General features: G+C 36.1%; 1 protein-coding gene across 4 annotated transcripts; it reads right to left on the reverse strand.

The window, feature by feature from the left end:
- LOC110106246 (calcium/calmodulin-regulated receptor-like kinase 2) lies at nt 1-19,758 on the reverse strand. 4 transcript variants are annotated; one of them, XM_028694198.1, is made up of 9 exons: nt 19,697-19,758; nt 19,547-19,606; nt 16,241-16,623; nt 9,272-9,425; nt 7,982-8,108; nt 3,590-3,675; nt 3,434-3,505; nt 1,598-1,801; nt 1-470 (listed from the first exon to the last, which is right to left on the reverse strand). In XM_028694198.1, the coding sequence occupies exons 3-9, from the start codon at nt 16,555-16,557 to the stop codon at nt 150-152; spliced, it is 1,281 nt and encodes a 426-aa protein (XP_028550031.1). In that variant the 5' UTR covers nt 16,558-16,623; nt 19,547-19,606; nt 19,697-19,758; the 3' UTR covers nt 1-149. The 4 variants fall into 4 exon arrangements, with proteins under 4 accessions (XP_028550031.1, XP_028550033.1, XP_020691730.1 ...); XM_028694200.1 differs by adding an exon at nt 17,145-17,203 and having other exon boundaries at nt 19,547-19,755; XM_020836071.2 differs by having other exon boundaries at nt 19,547-19,755.
- Nucleotides 19,759-20,575: the final 817 nt, after the last annotated feature.

Below are 20,575 nucleotides of genomic sequence, written 5' to 3' on the forward strand. Positions count from 1 at the left end.
TCAAAAAGATTAAAAGAGATCATTTTTTCCATCTATTTGAATGTAGCAATTCAGAGCCCTGATCTCTTTGTTTACAGGGAAAGGGCCAGTACAAGATAGGCTCTTGCCCGTTGTGGCAGAAGAAAAAGAAAAATGATTTAGACTAATTCTCACTCTTTATGTAATGAAAATTCTTTTAAATTGGCCAAACTGCTCAGCTCAACTTGCTGTTGTGCTATCCTACTGAAGACACTGGAAGGTTCATTTTCAGAGATGGACATGGTATGCTCTCTGGTGCTCTGTCGTTGCCGGATTCTTGAGATGGCCTGAGTAATATCGGAGATCGCCGGCCGCCTGCTAGGGTTTTTGTGTAGACAACGGTGAGCTATGTTTGCAAGAAGCCTAATTTCTTCAGTGTTGCTGTTGCCAATAAGCTTCTTATCAACTATTTCATCCCATTCAGCCCTTCCATCCCCACCACCGATCACCGCCTGAAAGTTTACAGGTTCAAAATATAAGTGGGCATATGTATATTCAGTTTTGGCCTATCAAGATCTTATCAGTCAATGATTTGTCGAACTTTTGTCTCCCCATGCAATGCTGGAGATGGAACAAATTTATGATTATCTAGTAAAAAAAATAGTAGGAATATCAAAAAAATATCCATTAATGTCAGTTGTTGATTTTTCAGACTTCAACTGAAAATGTCAACAAAAAAAATCCTATTTTTGGGTTCGTGGATGCGGTTATTTATAAAAGTACTTGTAAAATCATTATAATAAAAAATATTTTTTTTCCTAAAAACTGCTGTGATAGAAAAATCCCCCTCAAACTTAAGGGAAAAATCTATAAGATGGTGGTGAGACCTGTAATGTTTTATGGTAGAATGTTGGCTATTAAAAGAGAATCATAATACTAAGTTAAGTGTTGCAGAGATGAGGGTGCTTAGGTGGATGAGTGGATTTACCCTTAGAGACAGAATACGAAATGAGCATATACGTGAAAAGGTTGAAGTAGCTCCAGCGAAACATAAGATTAGAGAGAGTCGCCTTAGATGGTTTGGTCACATAAAACAACAGCTTTTAGATGACCCGATTAGGAAAGTAGAGGTATTAGATTTGACTTATATTAAGAAAGGTAGAGGTAGACCTAAGAAGACTTGGTTAGAAAATATTAGAAATGATCTTTCTTTATTAGATTTAAATAGAATTTGACTTTCAACATGACACAATGGAGAAAAATGATTCATTTAGCCGACCCCACGTAGTGGGACAAAGACTTGATGTTGTTGTTGTTGTAAAAACTGTTGTGATCATTATAGATTTTAAAAAAAAAATCAGATAAACTCTAACAGATGATTATAAAAAATTACTTCTCATCATACATTTTTTTAAAAAACAAAATAAAAAAAAAGATTATAATAAAACATATATATGAACATAATTTGAAAAACAAAAAGGCAAAATGCTGCCCCAAAAAGATTCACAAGTTACTTAATCAATATTTTGTCATTTTCCCGATCCCAAATAGTGGGATAAAGACTTGTTGTTGTTGTTGATTGTATGTTAAAAGATAGGGTGAAAGATGGATAAAGGATAGTTGAATGGTGAGGACTTACAAGATTTATGTACTCCATCAAGCCCTGCTGCGGATTAATGGCAGTGATGAGTTCAAATAGTATTATACCAAAACTATAGACATCACTTTGCTTTGTGAATTTGCTTGTTGACATGTAACTGGGATCCATGTAGCCGTATGTTCCCTTTAGTCCAGACCTCCTTCCATCAAACATCTCTTCTTTGGACAGACCAAAATCAGCCACCTGTTTGCATCTTAGAGTTCTTTAGAATTGTAAACGAGAAACTAACAATGGATAGGAGGGAGATGCAGTCATAAAAATCCCCAAATGGACATTCTCTGGAGCTCGATTTCAAAGTTAGGGTTTAAGAAGTGTATTTGTTATATTAATTCAGTCTCCCCATTGCTATCCTTTAACTTATGATTTATGAATGCCAAAACACTATCGAATAACAATGTAGACTGTGGGAACCTGAAACTTCTCTGTTGCAAGCCTGCAACTCCACGGTTTGTTTCAGTACTGATGGGGAAACATACAGTTTTTTGCATTAAAATATAACATAGCTAATGCTGTGGCTTGAAATTTTTAAAGGGTCGGGTTAGTATCAATAAATGGAAGTTCAGTCTTACGACCTAAAATCATCTAATTCAGTAGAAATCATGATTCCACGTATGTGCTCTATAAATAAAAACAGTGGATATTAAAGACAGCTAGAACCTCCACCTATCCACTTGAAAATCAAACAGCCATGCTGTACATTAATCCGGTACTTTGGGTCATGATTAGGTGAAATTGTTTTGTACGGATGCCGAACGCCGTCCGGAGACCAATCAGAATGCGCCACGTCGCCCCCTGCTCGGTATCTAACTCGGTACTGCTCAATACCGCGGCTCGGTACCGAGCTCGATACTACCAACATGGCGCATTCTGGTTGGTCTCTGGATGATGAACTACGTTCGGCATCCACACAAAATAATCTCTCCATGATTAGACTATGTTCCATCTTTTTTGACAGCGCATGTATTAAAGTTTTTTTAAAAAATTATATATATAGACATCCATATTTTTTTTAGAAAATAAAGGGGAATGCTTCATGAAATTATGAAATCACCCTTATGGATGCTTGCACAAGTTTTGTTAACAGGAATAAGGGCTGCTTGGATTAATTAGGTTTTAAATTAAGAACTTCAAATTTATATCAGCATTGAATAATTGTAATTATGATAATTAATCATACTATAATTAATCACATACAATAGTTTAAAATTAACTATAAAATAAGGCTGATTTGGGTTTTATTAAGATCATTAAGGTGTTGTCAATGTTATGATAATTAATATTTAGATAATAATAAGTTGATTATTAAGCCAAATTATTTCATAATTAACTATTAACTTAGGCTAATTACAAATTGAAAGGTTTTCCTACAACAACAACAACAAAATCAAGCCTTTACCCCACTATATGGGGTCGGCTACATGAATTTTTTTTCTCCATTGTGATTCTATTCTATTAAGAACGAATTGAAGAATTTTCCTAAAATTATTAATTTATCTAAAGTTATTAAAGGTTACATTAGTTGGGCTCAAATTGGGTTTAACTAGATAATGCTCCACTTCTGGAAATAGGCAATTAGGCAAAGAATCAAAACAGATTTATTTTTCATGCAATAGGAAAATAAGAACCAAACAAAAATATCATCATCTTATCTTATCCATTGTATCGATGAAATCAAAAATAATACTGAAAATGTCCAGCATATCAATAGTTACATCATCTAATGAGCACTCACAGTAAGGAATAAATGATCATAGGATCTTCACATAAACATACAGAACATGCATAAAGACAGTACAAGAGTAGGACATGCCTCACCTTAGCTCTCATTATTCTGTCAAGGAGTATATTAGCAGATTTAAGGTCCCTATGAACAACTGAAGGCGATGCCTGTCATGGGAGACCGGTTATTCGGTTATAACCAAGAAGCCATTTTAGTATCAGAAAATAAGGTTAAGGCATATATTAACAAACCCCATCATGAAGATACTCAATGCCATGTGACACATCTAAAGCAATTTGTAGCCTTTCATCCCAGTTAAGAACACGAGGACCAGCACCTGCAGAATTAGTTAACACCTTACTGATACATAAATAATTTCAATTTTCTTATTTTATCTGCAGGACATATGAAGCAGAAATATTCTTTACATAAAAAAATAACATTGTTTGGGAAAAGAAACTAGCCGGAAAGGGCAATAACATTTTAATTTTCACCAAAAATAGCAAACGTTATTCAACCACAACAACAATCCTTATATGAAGTTTCAAGTTAGAGATGCCATATAGGCTTTGTAATGAATACATAAAGCCAGTGACGACACATTTTAAGTTTCAAAAGGATATTATGGTTTCATTTGGGACGGCTTTCTTATTACTTCTTAAAGTAGTTTTTCTAATAGAAAAATTAAAAAATTTATACTAAAAAGTTGCTTTAAGAAGCAGTAAGAAAGCCATCCCAAACGAATGTTATCTTTCGAGATCGTGAGATCATAATCATGTGATTACTCCTGAGATCATGATCAACACGAGGGCAAAAAGAATGAAAAATTTTTTACTAAAAAAATGACTTAAGCCGAGAATCATGGCTGATCAAATCTACTCAGATGACCCTTTTGTTCTTCAGATGAAAAAAGGATTCTTGGAACTGATTTTCCTCATATCGTGCCCCAGGCAAGGGGTATCTAGTTATAGGATCCTAGAGGTACCGTTTCTTAGCAAATAAATCCTCTCTCCTCATTTAAAATAATTGGATTCACATTGTCACTACCCTACAAGCTATGATGTAGCCATTGATGCCACTAGAAATCAAGTTGCCATAGCCCTACTAGCTTGGACAAAGTTCTTGTAACGGCTCATTTTCACTCTCTCATTTATCTCCTATGGCACGATCATGAAATGAATAAAATTAACTACATGCATGTGAATGACAAGAAATCCTCCCATACCATAAATTTGTCCCCACAATATTATGTCCCATATAGCAAATCTTGAAGGGCAAAATTGTGACCTAGTGGACCTATTTTAGCTCTTAAGAAACTAATCAAACGTTGTTATTTATAAGATAAGGTGAAAGGACTACATTAGACCATTGGAATTCGACTAACATAACGGCCAGAAGATTTTATAATCCTTGGAGTTGATGTGGGTTCACCATAGAGAAGACAAACTAAAGAAGTGCTGATCAAGTGTAAGAATCTCCCGACCTACGATACCACGTTGGAGCTATATGAGAGGGTTAAACATCAATTTTCTTGTTTTCACCTTCAGGACAAGGTGATTCTTTGGGACGCAGGTATTGTTAGACCGGTACTTAGTGGACCGGTCCAACCGGTCCCTTAGAAGGGACATGTTCACATTTACAGGAGAATGGGCGGCGGCAAGGAGGAGAGGGAGTGGGTCGGGTGGTCCACTAGAGTTCAGATTCAAATTTGAGAGCCAAAGGAGGGTACGGCAAGGGTTATTAGGTCTTTTTGCTTTTTGTTGTAATTGTATGCCTTAAGTATGAGGGAGAGATTAGGGTTAGGGTTATTTTTTTATTGACTTCTCTTGGATTTTTCTTCTTGGTGTCTTGGGCTATAGATTTATCGTCTAGAGATTGGGAGAGATCGATCATCATCTCCAATTGAGGATCAATTGTATCTTACTTTGATTATTCTTTCCATTAGTTTGATTCTTGCAATAAAACCACTATTTGGTGTGATTTTTCCTCAAATTTTGTGAGTTTGTTCACTGATTTTGTCTATATTGATAGAAATACTTGAGATCTACAAGTATTTCTTATCAATGCCAAGAGGTCGGATAGTTAAGAAGGTTAACTTAGAGAGGTCCATGTGAGAGGCCGAGTAGGTCGACATAATTGGACATAGATTGTTGAGTCGATTCTTATAAACTTGAGGATGTCAAGCGACAACATTGAAGTTGGTAATACAAGGCAAGCTTTTGGAAGTGACATTTTTCTTAGTATAGGGGACATATTTGGATGTTTTGATATTGTCAGTTGTTTTTCATGTTTACATGAAAAATTATGAAAAACTTGACAACTATAGGCATATCAAACTTGAAAAAATCTCAATCATGTATACATGACAATCATTAAAACAATTTAATAGAGAGAACAAGGATACAAATCACCAACTGGGAGATTTATGCCTCGCATCAATACAAAGACACTCATCCCTTGGAAGTAGTAATTAAAACTATCAAAGCATTAAAAGAATCTACATCCAACAACACAAATAAGATTTGAGAGAAATCAAATTTTATTACATCATAAATTATGTTTGGCACGCTTAACGAGCCATATTTATAATTCAAGAAAGTCCCAAAATAAGTAATGCCTCGAAATCCTCCAAGGTCTTGCCTAATAATGCAAATTTCAACTCAATAAACTTAAATTCAAGAAAGAACAACAAATTTTCAATCTTAGTTTTAGCAAAATAACATATTTTCAACTTAAGTCCTGACCACAACAATTCCAATGAATCCTGAAGTGCTAGCTAAAATAGATTATAGGAAAAAGGGAAAAAATCAATAGTTAAAATCTTCTACAAAATCATAAAAATACGAATAAAAACCCACCAAAAAACATGCAACAAGCCCCGGAAATCAAAAGCCACGAAAGGAAAGAGGAAAAGATTTCTAGACTCATGTAGAAAGGAAGCCAACTAAAGCTATAGCGTCACATATAGAAATCTCGCAGATGGAAAGTAGCTATAGTGTAATACTATGAATAAAAGGAAGTAGGCAACTGAAGTCCAGCTATAGTGCATAATCCGATTAAAATTCTTCTAGATGAATCCACGCAACTAAGAATTTTGACTTCGACAAATTGAGAATAATTTTTCATGCAAAATTGGGCTTAACAGACATTTTTTACAAAGTAATCAATGAATCATTAGAAGCAGTTCATCATCTCAAGCACAAAACACTCATAATATCCACCATCAATAGTGGACGCTATCCCTGCATATAAGATAGTTACAAAAACAACATGAGGTACAGGGAATTGATTCTCAAAGAGCCGATGGAAAGAGACAAATCTATGGTATTGGTAACAATTCATAAAGTAAAGTCAAACAAAAAATATTGAAGACTAGGATTATGATAATACAAGGGCTTTTCAAAATTTTTATTTTATAATTATTTAGACGTGAAAAGGTTGGAGTAGCTCCAGTGGAAGATAAGATTAGAGAGAGTTGCCTTAGATGGTTTGGTCACACTAAACGGAGGCCTGCCAATGATCCGGTTAGGAAAGTTGAGGTATTAGATTTGACTTATGTTAAGAAAGATAGAGGTAGACCTAAAAAGACTTGGTTAGAAAATATTAGAAATGATCTTTCATTATTAAATTTAAATGAGAACTTGACTTTTAACCGGACACAATGGCGAAAAAGGATTCATGTAGCCGACCTCAGGTAGTGGGACAAAGGCTTGATGTTGTTGTTGTTGTTGAATTATTTAGATCAACTTTTTGTATAATTTTACATGACCCCATCTTTATTGGAGTTAATTTCTTAAACGTCCTCCTAAAATCCAACAAGATCTTGAGGATCCCCTTATTAAAAATGGAGATAAAGCGGAAAAGATATTCATTCTCACCGTGCCTAAGGTGGAGCAATTTCAGTGAGCTCTTCCTAGGGTGTTGGAAGTTCACAAACTCGGTGGTAAGTTTGTGACAAACTTCTTAACAATAGCAATGTTTTTGTGGGTCGCATATCTTAGTATCATGAAGGGAGGCCCTTCAAGTTAGTCAATAGGAACCTATAAAGAATGGCATGGCAAATGATTTTGAGGTTGGTAGTGTCCTCAAATCTAAAAACAAGGTGGTGCATCAATAGTAGCCTAAAGCATTCCCATAAAACTACTTGAACTTAGATGATAACTTGTTCTATGACCTCAAGCATAATCACAGAAGATGTTCCCCTTCTTGAGCATGTGTGCCACTATGAAGAAGGATGTCTTAGTTCTGCACCTGTTTAGAATAGAGGGGTACTTACATTCCATTAAATGGATCATAAATATCATCTTAATTGGGTATTTAATCCCAAATCATTTCAAAATTTTTACACGTTGAAATTGCAATTATCTTCTCATGCTAGCTAAGCCCTAAATTAAGAAAATTTTGATGTATCTATGTAATGATCAAATGATCTAAAAGCCTTCTGAAATCATGCATGCGAATAGATATCGATACTTTTTATTTGCATTTAAAGGCCAATACTGAAATCTAAATAAGAAGAAGATGATATTTGCTTTCTATAAAGAAAAAGCGGATATACATACATACATATATATAGATATATATACACACAAAAGCCAAGAAAATGTAAGTTAGCCACAATGATTTAAAAGAAATGGCCATACCATACAAAAGGCTAGCCAAACTCCCATTACTCATAAATTCATAGACAAGTATAAGCTGGCCTTTGTCTACACAATATCCAAGTAAATTCACCAGATTCCTGTGGTGTAATCGACTAAGTAAAACTACCTGTACAAAACAAATTGTGAATATCCAAGAAAAATAAGATTTATAATAAATTAAAGGCTTCAGTTGCTTGGTCATGATTAATAGGATCCATAGTTTGCAATCATTTTGCATAAAAAGGCTACATATGTTAAAAAAAGTTTAATATTCGTGTGAAGCTCGTGTTTGGCTCAATAACTATTTTGCCTGGTTATTCAATGAGTGAGCTAAGTTTGAACAAGATCTTTTAGCATGTATGCATGTAGGCTATGTACATATACATCTCTCTCTCTCTCTCTCTCTCTATATATATATATATATATATATATATATATAAAGTTCTACTTATTTTACCATTAAAAACAATCATGAATAAATTCGTAGTGTATAATTTATACTGTTTTATGCTTCAAAGGCATAATATTAAATATTGTTACAAGATAACTATTTTCAACAATTTAGCTCATAAATTAAAAAAAATTGTAGATGGATTTTATCGTTACCAATATAGATTGTTCATATTTGACTTATTTTCAGCTTACCAATAAATAATCCGATCACGAAAAAAACATTTAGAACTTGTAATTTTTGTGTTTTACTCAAATAGTCAATGAACCGGGTCAATCAAAACCACATTTTGTTCATGTTTATCTCATTTACACCCTTGGAGGAACGCTAAAGAGATTAAAGAACCCTAATTCATAATGGTTGGTTGAAACAATTCATATTGAATGCAGATTCTATTTCCTTAAAAAACAAATAAAACAGCTTTATTGCTTTCGAAAGAACTACTACAGCATTCCCTTGATGTGATACACATGCTTTTTGGAATGCTATATTTCAAACAAGATAAACTATTTGCTCTAAAGTGCCTCTTACTACATAAAAGACGTGTTTCAATACCAAAAGTTCATTGAAAATTGTTGAAGATTCCAAAAAGATTTACCATAGTCATATGGTTTAGAAAATCCAAGCTGCTTACTAATTTGGTGTGTTTTTAAATCACCAAGCACTAAGATGTTAAATAAGACTGTATGAAGACATAATAAAAAGCCAGAAAACTTATTTAGTACATTACGAGTTTAATCGACTTCAAAAAATAACTAAGAAGGATGTCCTTATAAGCATTTCAGATGAAAAAATAGATCTCTCCTTGTCGAAATAAATATATAAGCTGACAGGCACACCTCAGTTTGGAACTCTTTTTCTCCTTGTTTTGATTTATTTGCAAGCACCTTTACAGCTACCACCGCACCTGTAGGCATTATAGCCTTATAAACAGGACCAAAAGATCCCTGCCCTAGAATGGTTGTGAAATTTTGTGTGGCTTTCTGAATGTCCCTACATGGCATAGTCAGATTGTGATGCCATAGACAAAATAAAGAGGTTATCAAATGAGAAAATAAATACAGATTTGCAGGGTCAAATTTAAACATTTGCAAAAATCTACCATAACTAGAGTAATATTCTTCTAAGAAAAGGAATAAAAGAGCACAAAGTTTATTTTCCAAGAAAAATTATAAATTGAAGAGCAAAACCATAAACAAAACACACCATCAAATTACACAAGTTTAGAAGATCAGTGAATAAACTTCAATGAATTTATGCTTAACGTATGAAAAGTCCAACATAACCGAATTATTATAAAAAAAGTAGGACAAGCATGCAAAAATAATATTGAAAAAAGGAACTGATTCACACAGAAAACAAGTTGTACGAAGATCATAGCCAACTCACGGCTTTAGCACCAAAAATTAGTATAAGAAACGCACAATAACGTCATTGATTAACATTTGCAATACAAAGTGAGTGGGAGATTTGAAATGGCTAAATATTTTGAACAGATATTGTAATTGCCCCTTCTGCACATCAAAGAGGGGAGTAAATTGAGTGATAAAATCAAATAAAATCAAAATAAAAAACATATTGCTTAATAATATTTACCCCAAAAGAACAACAAACAACAACATCAAGCCTTTATCCCACTACGTGGGGTCGGCTACATGAATCCTTTTTCTCCATTGTGTCCTATTAAAAGTCAAATTCTCGTTTAAATCTAATAAAGAAAGGTCATTCCTAATATTTTCTAACCAAGTTTTTTTAGGTCTACCCATACCTTTCTTAACATAAGTCAAATCTAATACCTCTACTCTCCTAACCGGGTCATCACAAGGCCGCCGTTTTATGTGACCAAACCATCTAAGGCGACTTTCTCTAATCTTATCTTCTACTGGAACTACTCCAACCTTTTCACGTATATGCTCATTTCGTATTCTATCTCTAAGGGTAAAGCCACTCATCCACCTGAGCATCCTCATCTCTGCCACACTTAACTTAGTATTATGCTTCTCTTTTAAAGGCCAACATTCGGCACCATAAAGCATTGCAGGTCTTACTACCATCTTATAGAATTTTCTCTTAAGTTTGAGGGGTACATTTCTATCACATAACAAGCCCGATGCATTCCTCCACTTCAACCATCCAACTTGAATTCTACTGATAATATCCTCATCTATTTCACCATCACTCTGAATAATAGATCCAAGATATCTAAAACGTGTACTCTTATTAATGACTTGATCGCCCAAAGTCACAATCCCCTCACTAGGTCTATTACTACTAAAATTACCCCAAAAGAACAAGGATGATGAAATTAAAGCCAAACAACATATAGCATAAAAGTAAAGATCATGCAATCACAAAAATTCCAATTTATGGTAGTTTTGCTTTTCAATCAAGTGTACAGTCACTTCACAAGCTGTTCCTTTAAAGTTCACTGAAGGAACAATCTGTTATGTTGTATCGGACAAATTTAATGAACTTGTCAAAATGACTTGGTTCAATTCAAAGATGGTCAATAGCAGTCTGATTAAGTTGATTGAACTTGGTCAAATTTTGATTCATAATGGCTATTTTGACAATTTGATTCATTTAACTAGATGAACTTGGATGCTTTGAATTTAACCATTAGTAAAGGAACATTTTAAGAATTTTTAAAGTAAGACCAAAAGGCACAAAGAGTAAGAAAAGGAGTTTGATTTTGCATGACTTAGTAGGCTCGCATAAAAAACATGAAACTTAATAGCTTAAAACAAACTGCAACTGTGTGAATCTTATTTATAACTTCGTGATTGCTTGATTAAGCTCTCCATAATATGACGTGATTAGAAGTGCTTTGAATTTAAACAAGGAGACCTAACTTACACACTTAAGAGCAAATATTAAATACATGATTGGTAGAGTAGTGATCATTAGAACACCATGACATTCAACAATCCCACCCTATTTCAAAGATAGAAAACACTCTAGTATGCTGGTTTAATAAAATTTAAAAAAAAAAAAGTATGCTGGTTTAATATTGTTACCCCTGAGAAACTTAATTTTATAATTTTTTCATACGTTGCAGGATTTCTAATATATACATGCAATGATTAAGAAAGATATTCCAAGATGGGATCATCATTAATATTTTAAGATACATATTATCATTCCTTAATTCAATTTAGCATATAAAATAAATCAAAATCATTAGATGTCATGTAAGATGACCGTATTGAGACAACCCTTACCATAAATCATCCAAAACATAGCATTTTAAAACAAGCAGCATAAAATACATAAAAAATATCTAAAATCAAACAATAAGCATCCAATAGCAAGCAAATACTCAGGATCCAACACATGGCTCACTAATATAACCCTTCTCCTTATTTGGTCATCAGCAAAGAGGAAGCAAGAGTATTATCAAAAAAATGATGTAGCAAACAGTGACTAAAACGATTTGTAAATCAGAACTTTAAGAATAATTTAAGAAATTATGTGTTTCCACATTCATGGTGCACAACATTATGGAGAGATTTGAGATGATAGAGAAGCATGGAGTTCATGTTATCTTGTAACCAATGCAGTCATTCTAGCCTCTAGATAAGAAGAATAAATAGCAGCTATTGTAGACGGTCAGAGTTCTTGCGAAGCTCTTCATTACTTTCTGTTAAATTTAGAAAATTGGAGAGGGAAAAACTTATTTTTATTATACAAAATCATCCCTATTTATAGATCTATATATATGATATCTTAATAAAGAAATAAATAATTACAGAATCATGCATAATTTCCCTAATATAATCCTTCATAAATAAGCCACCTAAATATGAAAGGAGATCGTCGTGATCTAGGTAAGCCTTCCATGGATTCCCATCCTGTTAGTGGGATCAAGTGTTAAGGGACTGCTGGAATTTAATAGAGATTGGCGTGATCTAGGTGAGCCTCCCACGGATTCCCATCTTTACTGTGGGATCAAATGTCAAGGGACGACTGAGATTTTAACACTTCCCCTCAAGCTGGGGAATACATATATGTCATTCCCAGCTTGGTAACTAGTTCTAAAAAAATAGAGTTATCAAGTCCCTTTGTGCACCATAAAGTCCTTCATTTGGTAAAAACTTTGAGAGGAATTAGCTTCAAACATTGTTGCGGTAAAGGATAGCGATGAAGGCTATCTCAATAGACTGCAAGGTGCAAGGCAACAATGAAGGCTGCATTGAACAGTAGCCCTCAATATACTAGAAACGACAATAAAGGTTGGTGGTGGGACAACAGGGAAGTGGATTAATAATCATTCTGATCTGTCTCCCTCTCGATTCTCAAGGGAAGGCTGACAATGAAGACGACAGTAAAAAAGAAAAGAAAAATTTTAGGGCTGCGTCAAGCTTCAAGGACAAGAGCAGAAACACACATCTCAAGTGACTCAGCACTCAACATTCAGATCTCTTCCTTCCCATGTTGTTCGACTCCACCTAAATAGACTCTTGTTCGATCGGCCAGTACAGGTGCACACAAGGCCTCTGATCCATGGTCTGATTGTAGAAGGAAGTGCAGGTCTTGCACTCTTACTTGTTCCTGCCCTCGCATGAGAGGAAGCTCTCGGCTCTTTTCAAACACACATAGGAGGAGGTCTTGGTCAACTCTGGACATCTCACGCAAGAGAAGCCCTCCTAGTCAATTTCTCTCGATCTTGGATGCACGAAGGTCCTCAGAATTCTGACAATCGAGGTCGGTGGTGGGAGCATGTATTCCTCCAAATTCCAGCAATGAAGGTTGGTAGAAGGACTATTATTACTTATAATTCCCACAATGAAGACCGGTAGTGGGAACTTGTATTCCTTAAAATTCCAATAATGAAAGTCGATAGAAGTACTAGTTTTCCTTAGAATTTTAACAATGAAGGTCGGTAGTGGGAACCAATATTCTTTAGAATTCCGACAATGAAAAATAGTGGTGGGAACCTGCATTACTCAGAATTCTGACAATGAAGGATGATGGTGGGAACTTGGAGAACCAATAAGTCTGCCACAACACTTGTTAGTCCTTAAGCCCCTCATTCCTGATACCTTTGATTTTTCCTTTATCTTAGGTTTAGCCATAGTTTCCTTGCAAGACAAGCATGAGGGTCGGTCATCCCGGCTCAGGCACACACACTGCACATGCACGCAATTCCTGCTTGCTCCCTCTCTTGATCATCTTCTTCACTCAGTTCGACCATTAGGTAGGCACACACAAGAGGAGTCTCATGTGCCTTTTCTAGCCGCATGCAGAAGACCGAAAGGGGACATACCCTCACTTGCTCAGTTGCTCTAGACATACGCAAGAATTGACTGGTCCTTGATCACACGCAGCGATGAGCGCAATCCCGCTCAATCAGCTCCCAGGCACACGCACAGAATCTTTTGGCTACACGCCTCTCTCATCCCGTTTGGTCGCACGCATGCAAGAGGGGATTACGAGACATTCGTCTCTCTTGATCGAACGCAGAAACTACGGGGTTCTCGCTCGAATCCTCCATATGAGACGCACTAGATGTTTGCATCTCTTGATCAAACGAAGAGATAACGAGATGAAGCAATCTCCACCCTCGGTTGGGCGTACGAATGAACAAACAAGCCGGAATACGATCCCTTTCGTTTCTGAAGGAAAGGCCGGGCCTTCCCTTCAGAAAGTCCAACAGTAAAAAAACTCTGAATTTTGGCCAATGAAATGAAGGCTCTGATACCATGGTAAATTCATAAAATTGGTGAGGGAAAAGATTAATTTTATTTTAAAAAAGTATCCCTATTTATAGATCTATATATGATATCTTAATAAAGAAACAAATAATTACAAAATCATGCATAATTTCCCCAATATAATTCTTCCTAAATCAGCCACCAAAATATGGTAGGAGATCGGCGTGATCTAGGTAAGCCTCCCATGAATTCCCATCTTGACCATGGGATCAAGTTTTAAGGGACGGCTGGGATTTAACAAAAATCGGCGTCATCCAGGTGGGCCTCTCATGGATTCCCATCCTAGTTGTGGGATTAAGTGTCGAGGGACGACTGAGATTTTAACACTCTCTTCATATATTTTCAAGCCATATGGACATAAGAGCAGCAAACAGATCACATAACCAAGATTTGCAATTTGTGCTTGCAATTTGTGAAGCACTAGGAATAGTGTCAAGTAGTTCGATAAAAAGTATTATTAAAATAAAGTAAATACTTCCACATTGTCCAGGAGTTATGGTGATCATAATCTTGCATCAGAGTTTTCAATCAGAGTTTTCTTTAAAAACTAGAATAGTCCTGGTTTCTGGATTCATTCAACTAAGTAGAATGTCAGGATAAAATACTTCTTTTTTCAACACACAGTCCGTAAAGCGGCAGTTATTATGGCCCATAGGATCCAGGCCCTTACCAATTAAACTAGTTAGTCTAAATGATTAGGTACAAATTCTTTCCTAACTAATTTTAGAGTGTATGTGTTCACCATAAATGATAAGAGTGCACGGTAGTGAACCGAGAAACAGATAGTAAGGTAATTGCATATTCATGATCTATCTGATACTTATCAAACACTAATGTGATAAAACAGCAATTCTTAGATTGATGAATAAATTTGCATACCACGCCCACACAACTCGAGCAAAAATAAGTTTTATGAGACAAAAATCTTTGCTAGCTCTGGCATTCTGTAACTTGTAAAACAATAAGTTCTAGTTCATTCATATATAATAGTGTAAGTTGAAAAATATAAGGGTTTTACTATTTATAAAATGAATCACTGGATGCTTAGTTAAAGAATCGATATGAAGCAGGTAGTGAGGATGAAAATAATACTCGAGTAATGGAAGGAAGGCCCAGTAATTTCAAGAGAGAAAGCATCGCTGAAGAAGAGGAAGCAGATGAACAGAAAGAGGACTGATTAGGAGCACAGCAAAGGGAAAGCTCCATTATGTGAGTACAAGTACAACAACAACTACAAGCTTTTATCCCACTATGTGGGGTCGGCTACATGAATCCTTTTTCTCCATTGTGTCATATTAAAAGTTAAATTCTCGTTTAAATCTAATAGAGAAAGATCATTTCTAATATTTTGTGTGAGTACAAGTAGCAGAAAAAAAATGAAATTCCAGATAAAAAAATATAAAGTATAAAGAATTTTTGTTTTTTTAAATCAAAAGGATGAGGTAATGCCATCAAGATGAGGAAAGATTTTTTCCTTACAGAGGTTCAAAACACATATGACATGGATATATTTATCTCTGGGAGAACAGCTCAATGGTCACTTAATTACAACCACAAAGTTCTTTTGTAAACATAATCAATGGATTCATTTTTATGTATTTTAACGTTTTCTTCACGAAAGTTCTGCTAATCATTCAGCTGAGAAACCAGTCTTTTTCCTCGTTTTGTGGTTCAACACTTGTGTAAACTGAAAAAAGTTCCATTCAGATCAACCAGCAGCTAATGACCAGTTGATAACAATCTTAATATAACTTTCTTAGAGCTGATTCCATTTTATCAATTATATTGTTTCCTTTCATGGAATAACGTCCATTTGAGAAAACATTTTCCTGTTTTAATGCACAGTTTCTGCAGCACAACTTAAACTCTATAAGCAAATCTCTCATACAATGATTAGCAAACTGAGTTTTTCTTTTTTTATTTTTACAGGACAATTGACTAGGAAATACTGATAAAAACAATTATAAGAATATTACATAGAAGATGGAGAATATGAAAAGAGAAAAAGATGGTACCATTAACGCTAGATGTAGAAAATCAAAAAGAAAATTTATAGACTTAACATAGAGAAAATCACCAAGTTCTAAGACATACTTGTACAAGTATCGTGGAATGCCAGAGAACGAACTTAATAAATCCCTTTCCTGGTGCTTTCGTTGGCCCCAATAATTGCTTCTGTTCGGCAAATCTTCCTGGTCATGACTAATTGAGAGAGATACACTGGAATCCATGCTGCTATCAATGCCATTTGCACGTATGGGTAGAGATGCATTGCTAAGATCTCTTGAACTCAGACTTCGTGGAACTCGCTTTCTACACAACCTAACGGCAAAGAATGCACAACATGATAAGACGATCCCAACAGCCACACCAACAGTGACTCCAATAATAATCTTATCAGTTTGCCCCATCCCTTCGAATATTTTGATTTTCAGATTGAGATTGCATCTTGAAGGCTTAGAAAAAGGTCAAATTTTCTGCAACCAATTTGATAATGAAACTAGTTAGTCCTATATTGGTGAATTCATTTTTATGTAACAAGTAGCAGCTTCATGCTGTCATGATTACTAAACTAAGAGGTCATGAATTCAACGTAAAATGTAATGCATAAACATCAGAAACAAAAATTAATTGTTTACCAGATTGAAGTATACTTTTCAGCGGCAGAACAAAGGTAAGACTTCTTTTATATAAATGTAGATTTTTCTACAAACTAACAAAAAATTTGAAAACTTAATGAATCAAAAAGCAGTGAGGGCATGCCAAAATGGCAAGGTTTTCTAAAAAGGGCGCATCCTGCACCAAATATTCACAATAGATAGTTACCACATGATTGTTGTTGTTAAAGGTGAATATGAAATTTATGTAATTATTGAAATCAGAAAGTCAAATTATTATGCATGGAATATTTAATTTAAGTGACCTCCATCCATTCATCCATCTGTAGTTCGAGTAATGGAAATTGAGTCTTTGCAAATTCAGGGATAAAGCTACGTACATCAATCTCTCCCAAGTCCTTGTATTAACTGGAGCTCAATGCAATTAGTATGCCCTTTTCTGTTGAATTAGAAAGTAAAAATTATTAATTAAGGAAAATTAATGAGCTATTCCCTCTATGCCTACCTACCTCCTGATAGGAAGCGGATACAATTTCCTAAAAATCAGTGGATGGCAATAACAAATTAGGAAGAAGAACACACCACTACTATTTTTATTGCAAGATACAAGAATTGGTAAGGAAGATCCGGCTCTCCCAAATCCCTAGCCACCGGCTATAGCCCAAATAACCTAAGACTACTCTGAACCCAACAAACAAGACATAAAAATCAAACCCTACGTAAAAATTACTTAGAGCATACCCAAAATAATACAATTCCCAAACAATCTTCTTCATATTAATTTTTCCTCCCAATTTTCCCCCCATCCCCCTTTTTTTTTTTGAAATTGACTCTTAGGCCCCACAGCAGAAAAGAGGCAAGCTCCTGTTCCACCTAAAACAAGCAGAAGTTCCACCCAACTTACGCAGAATTGTTCCGCCTCACTAGAGCCTGTCCAAAGTGATTGGCTAGATCGGCCTCAAGTGACCGGTCTAACAATACTTCACTCCCAAAGACCCACATTGTCTGCAAGGTGGAAAGATGACGCTATCCTCAATTTCCTCGTCATCACAAATGATGAGAACCCTAAAGAGTTCATTCCTTACATTTGTGCTCCAAGGTATACCTCTCCTCACATTTAAAATAGAGCCCCTTCGCCCACTTCTCCTGTAACTTCATTTTTGTGAGCTTCTTGAAGTTGTCCCCGGGTCTTTCACCTACAATCTTCTCCTTTGGGGTTTTCCATAGAGTACCCAGTGCCAGCTCCTTGGGTGCCATAAGTTGGTGGTCATCCTATACGAAACTCCTGAGCTGCTGCCTCCCATTCCTCTCTCCAGGTGCCTCTGATCCTTCCCAAATCACAAGGCCTCATCTCTCTAATTGCAGCTCGAGTCTCTAGTTTGAGCCCTTTCATAAAGTTCCCCTCCAGTACAATCTCCGGAAGCCGATTTAGTCAGCTAGCCAGATGCACAAACTGCTCATGATATTCCACCAATGTTCCCCCTAGCATCAGAGCAAAAAATTGCTCATAGAAGTTCCATCCCCTGCTGCTTCGAAAATGTCCCAACAAGCCATCTTTTAACTCCCTCCAGGTGTGTATGGGTTGCTTCGATACCATCCTAAAGCTTTCCCCTCCAATCACATCCCGACTATCGTCAGTCTCTCCTCCTTCGTCAAACTTATTAATGGTAAAATATCTTTCCACCATGTAGGTCCACCCATGTGCATCCAAAAATAGGCATCTCCAACTTCCACGCCCTCAGATCTCCTCCGTCACCCCTATTTACTCCAAAATGTCTCATTCTCCAAGGGGGTGGTTCCCCCCAATTGTGCCAATCATCATCCCTCCTCCGCTCGTACCCAGACCTTTCACCACAAGCTCACCTTCTCCCATCAAATTCAGCCCCCTTCCTTCCAAATTCGCCACCCCTCTGATCATAATCAAGCCATCGCCTTTCAAATTCAGCCTCTATCTTTCAAATTCAACACCCCTCTGCTCACGTCCCAACCATTCATGACTCTCTCCATACCCTCTACCCGACTCCTCCATAGGAATATATTCTAGGGAAAGCATTCTCTTTTCTCCCTCCACAATCTCTGCCTCCTAATATTCCCTTCGCCTTATCGGATTAGGGTTTTCCTCACTTCCTTAGCAATCAACAACTTCCCTCGCCTCTGACGTCATCGTTTTGGTTTAGCCCTCGAGCAACTTCTTCAAAATCTCCTCCAGGATGAAAAATTTCATCTCGATCTTCTCGTGAAAAGGTTTATGCATGTGTAAAGGAATAAATCCATAGGAGCGAACATGTATAAAATCTCAGTAGCACAAAAAGAATAAATCTAAAAAGAGGCCAATAGAGAGGGGGTAGAGAGTAGCGGGGTTTAGAGCTCTATGTGGTATATTTTCACATGTAAATGACTACCGAATTAAAGCCTGCCATATATTCCAAATATATATAAAACAATCACCTGCGGTCACCAATTTACTCGCCTCCATCCCAGATATCGATCATAAACCCGAGAACAGTAGAGGGCACCCTAGATCTTCAAGACAATAGATAATGAAATAGCTCTATGGCTCTCACTCCTCTTTCTCTCCTTACAACAAAAACCTAACTAAAGCGGCAAACTCGTAGCCACAGGCAAATCCAAAAAGAAAATGGGAAAGCTACCAAATCCAACGGAAGGCAAATTGATCATCTAAAAAGAAACCACTTTGCAAAGACCACCAGAACCGCTGAAAAAAGAAGTCTTCGGAAGAAAACAAAACGAAAGATGTTATAAAGAAGACCAAAACGAATACCTGATACCTCCCCTGTGACTAAGTCACCGTTCCCTTGATGGATTTCCTTCTTCTCAACATCTGCGAGTGAGATAAACAGAATTTAAGGACTCGCCACTTGCCTGTGGCAATGGAAACCAGACAATAGAGAGCAGGAAGAAATGGGTTAACCGAGAGAGGCCCGCCTTTGCGTTAAATCTCTCAAACCGAAAAAATAAAATAAAAATTTTTTGCGTGAAATGGTGATTGGACTGCGAAGGCAACGCGGAATATTTTATAGTATGCTGCCGGCGACGACCGCATTTTTTTATTTTTTTTGGATTTGGACTACATATAAGGAATATTGACCTAATATACGGCATTAAGCATTAATTAGCTAAATATCTTTAATTTTTATTTTTTTAATATACCTGAAAATTTCTTTTAGATGGAAGTTGAGCCTCATTTGTGCAGGAGAAATTATTAGGTGTGTACGTCGAACGCAGCTCTATATTCGGAGACTAATTAAAACGAGCCAAATCAGTAATATCAAGTGTGGTACTGAGAGATACTGAGCGGTATCAAGCATTACCCAGCCGCAGTACCGAGATGGCTCATTTTGATTGATCTTCGAATGATATTCGGCATCCGCACATAATAATTATTCTATGCTAACATCAATGTATTATCTCAACCCTTTGCTGCTCGAGAAAAAATTATTAGGTCCGGTCATCGGACCTAGAAAAAGGTCCAGATATCTACTAAAATTTTGACGCGGGGAATGTACATGTGTATGCGAAATTTTAAGTCAAGCGCGTCAAAAGCGCAAGTGAAACGCATGTAAAGCGCAGTGAAAGCGCATTCAAAAGCGCAGTCAAAGCGCACCCAAAGCACAGTCAAAGCACACAGTCAAAAAGCAATATATATGACAAATTTTTAGTGGATGTTCGGACCTATTTTCTAGATCCAGTGACCGGACTTAATAATCCCTACTGCTCCAGACCATTGGAGTAATTATTCCGTTAGGTTACCGAATGTATTCGGAAACCAATAAAAAAATGCCACGTCACT

Source organism: Dendrobium catenatum, unplaced genomic scaffold (assembly GCF_001605985.2).
Source record: "Dendrobium catenatum unplaced genomic scaffold, ASM160598v2 fragScaff_scaffold_51, whole genome shotgun sequence".
In the NCBI taxonomy this organism is placed as follows: Eukaryota; Viridiplantae; Streptophyta; class Magnoliopsida; order Asparagales; family Orchidaceae; genus Dendrobium; species Dendrobium catenatum.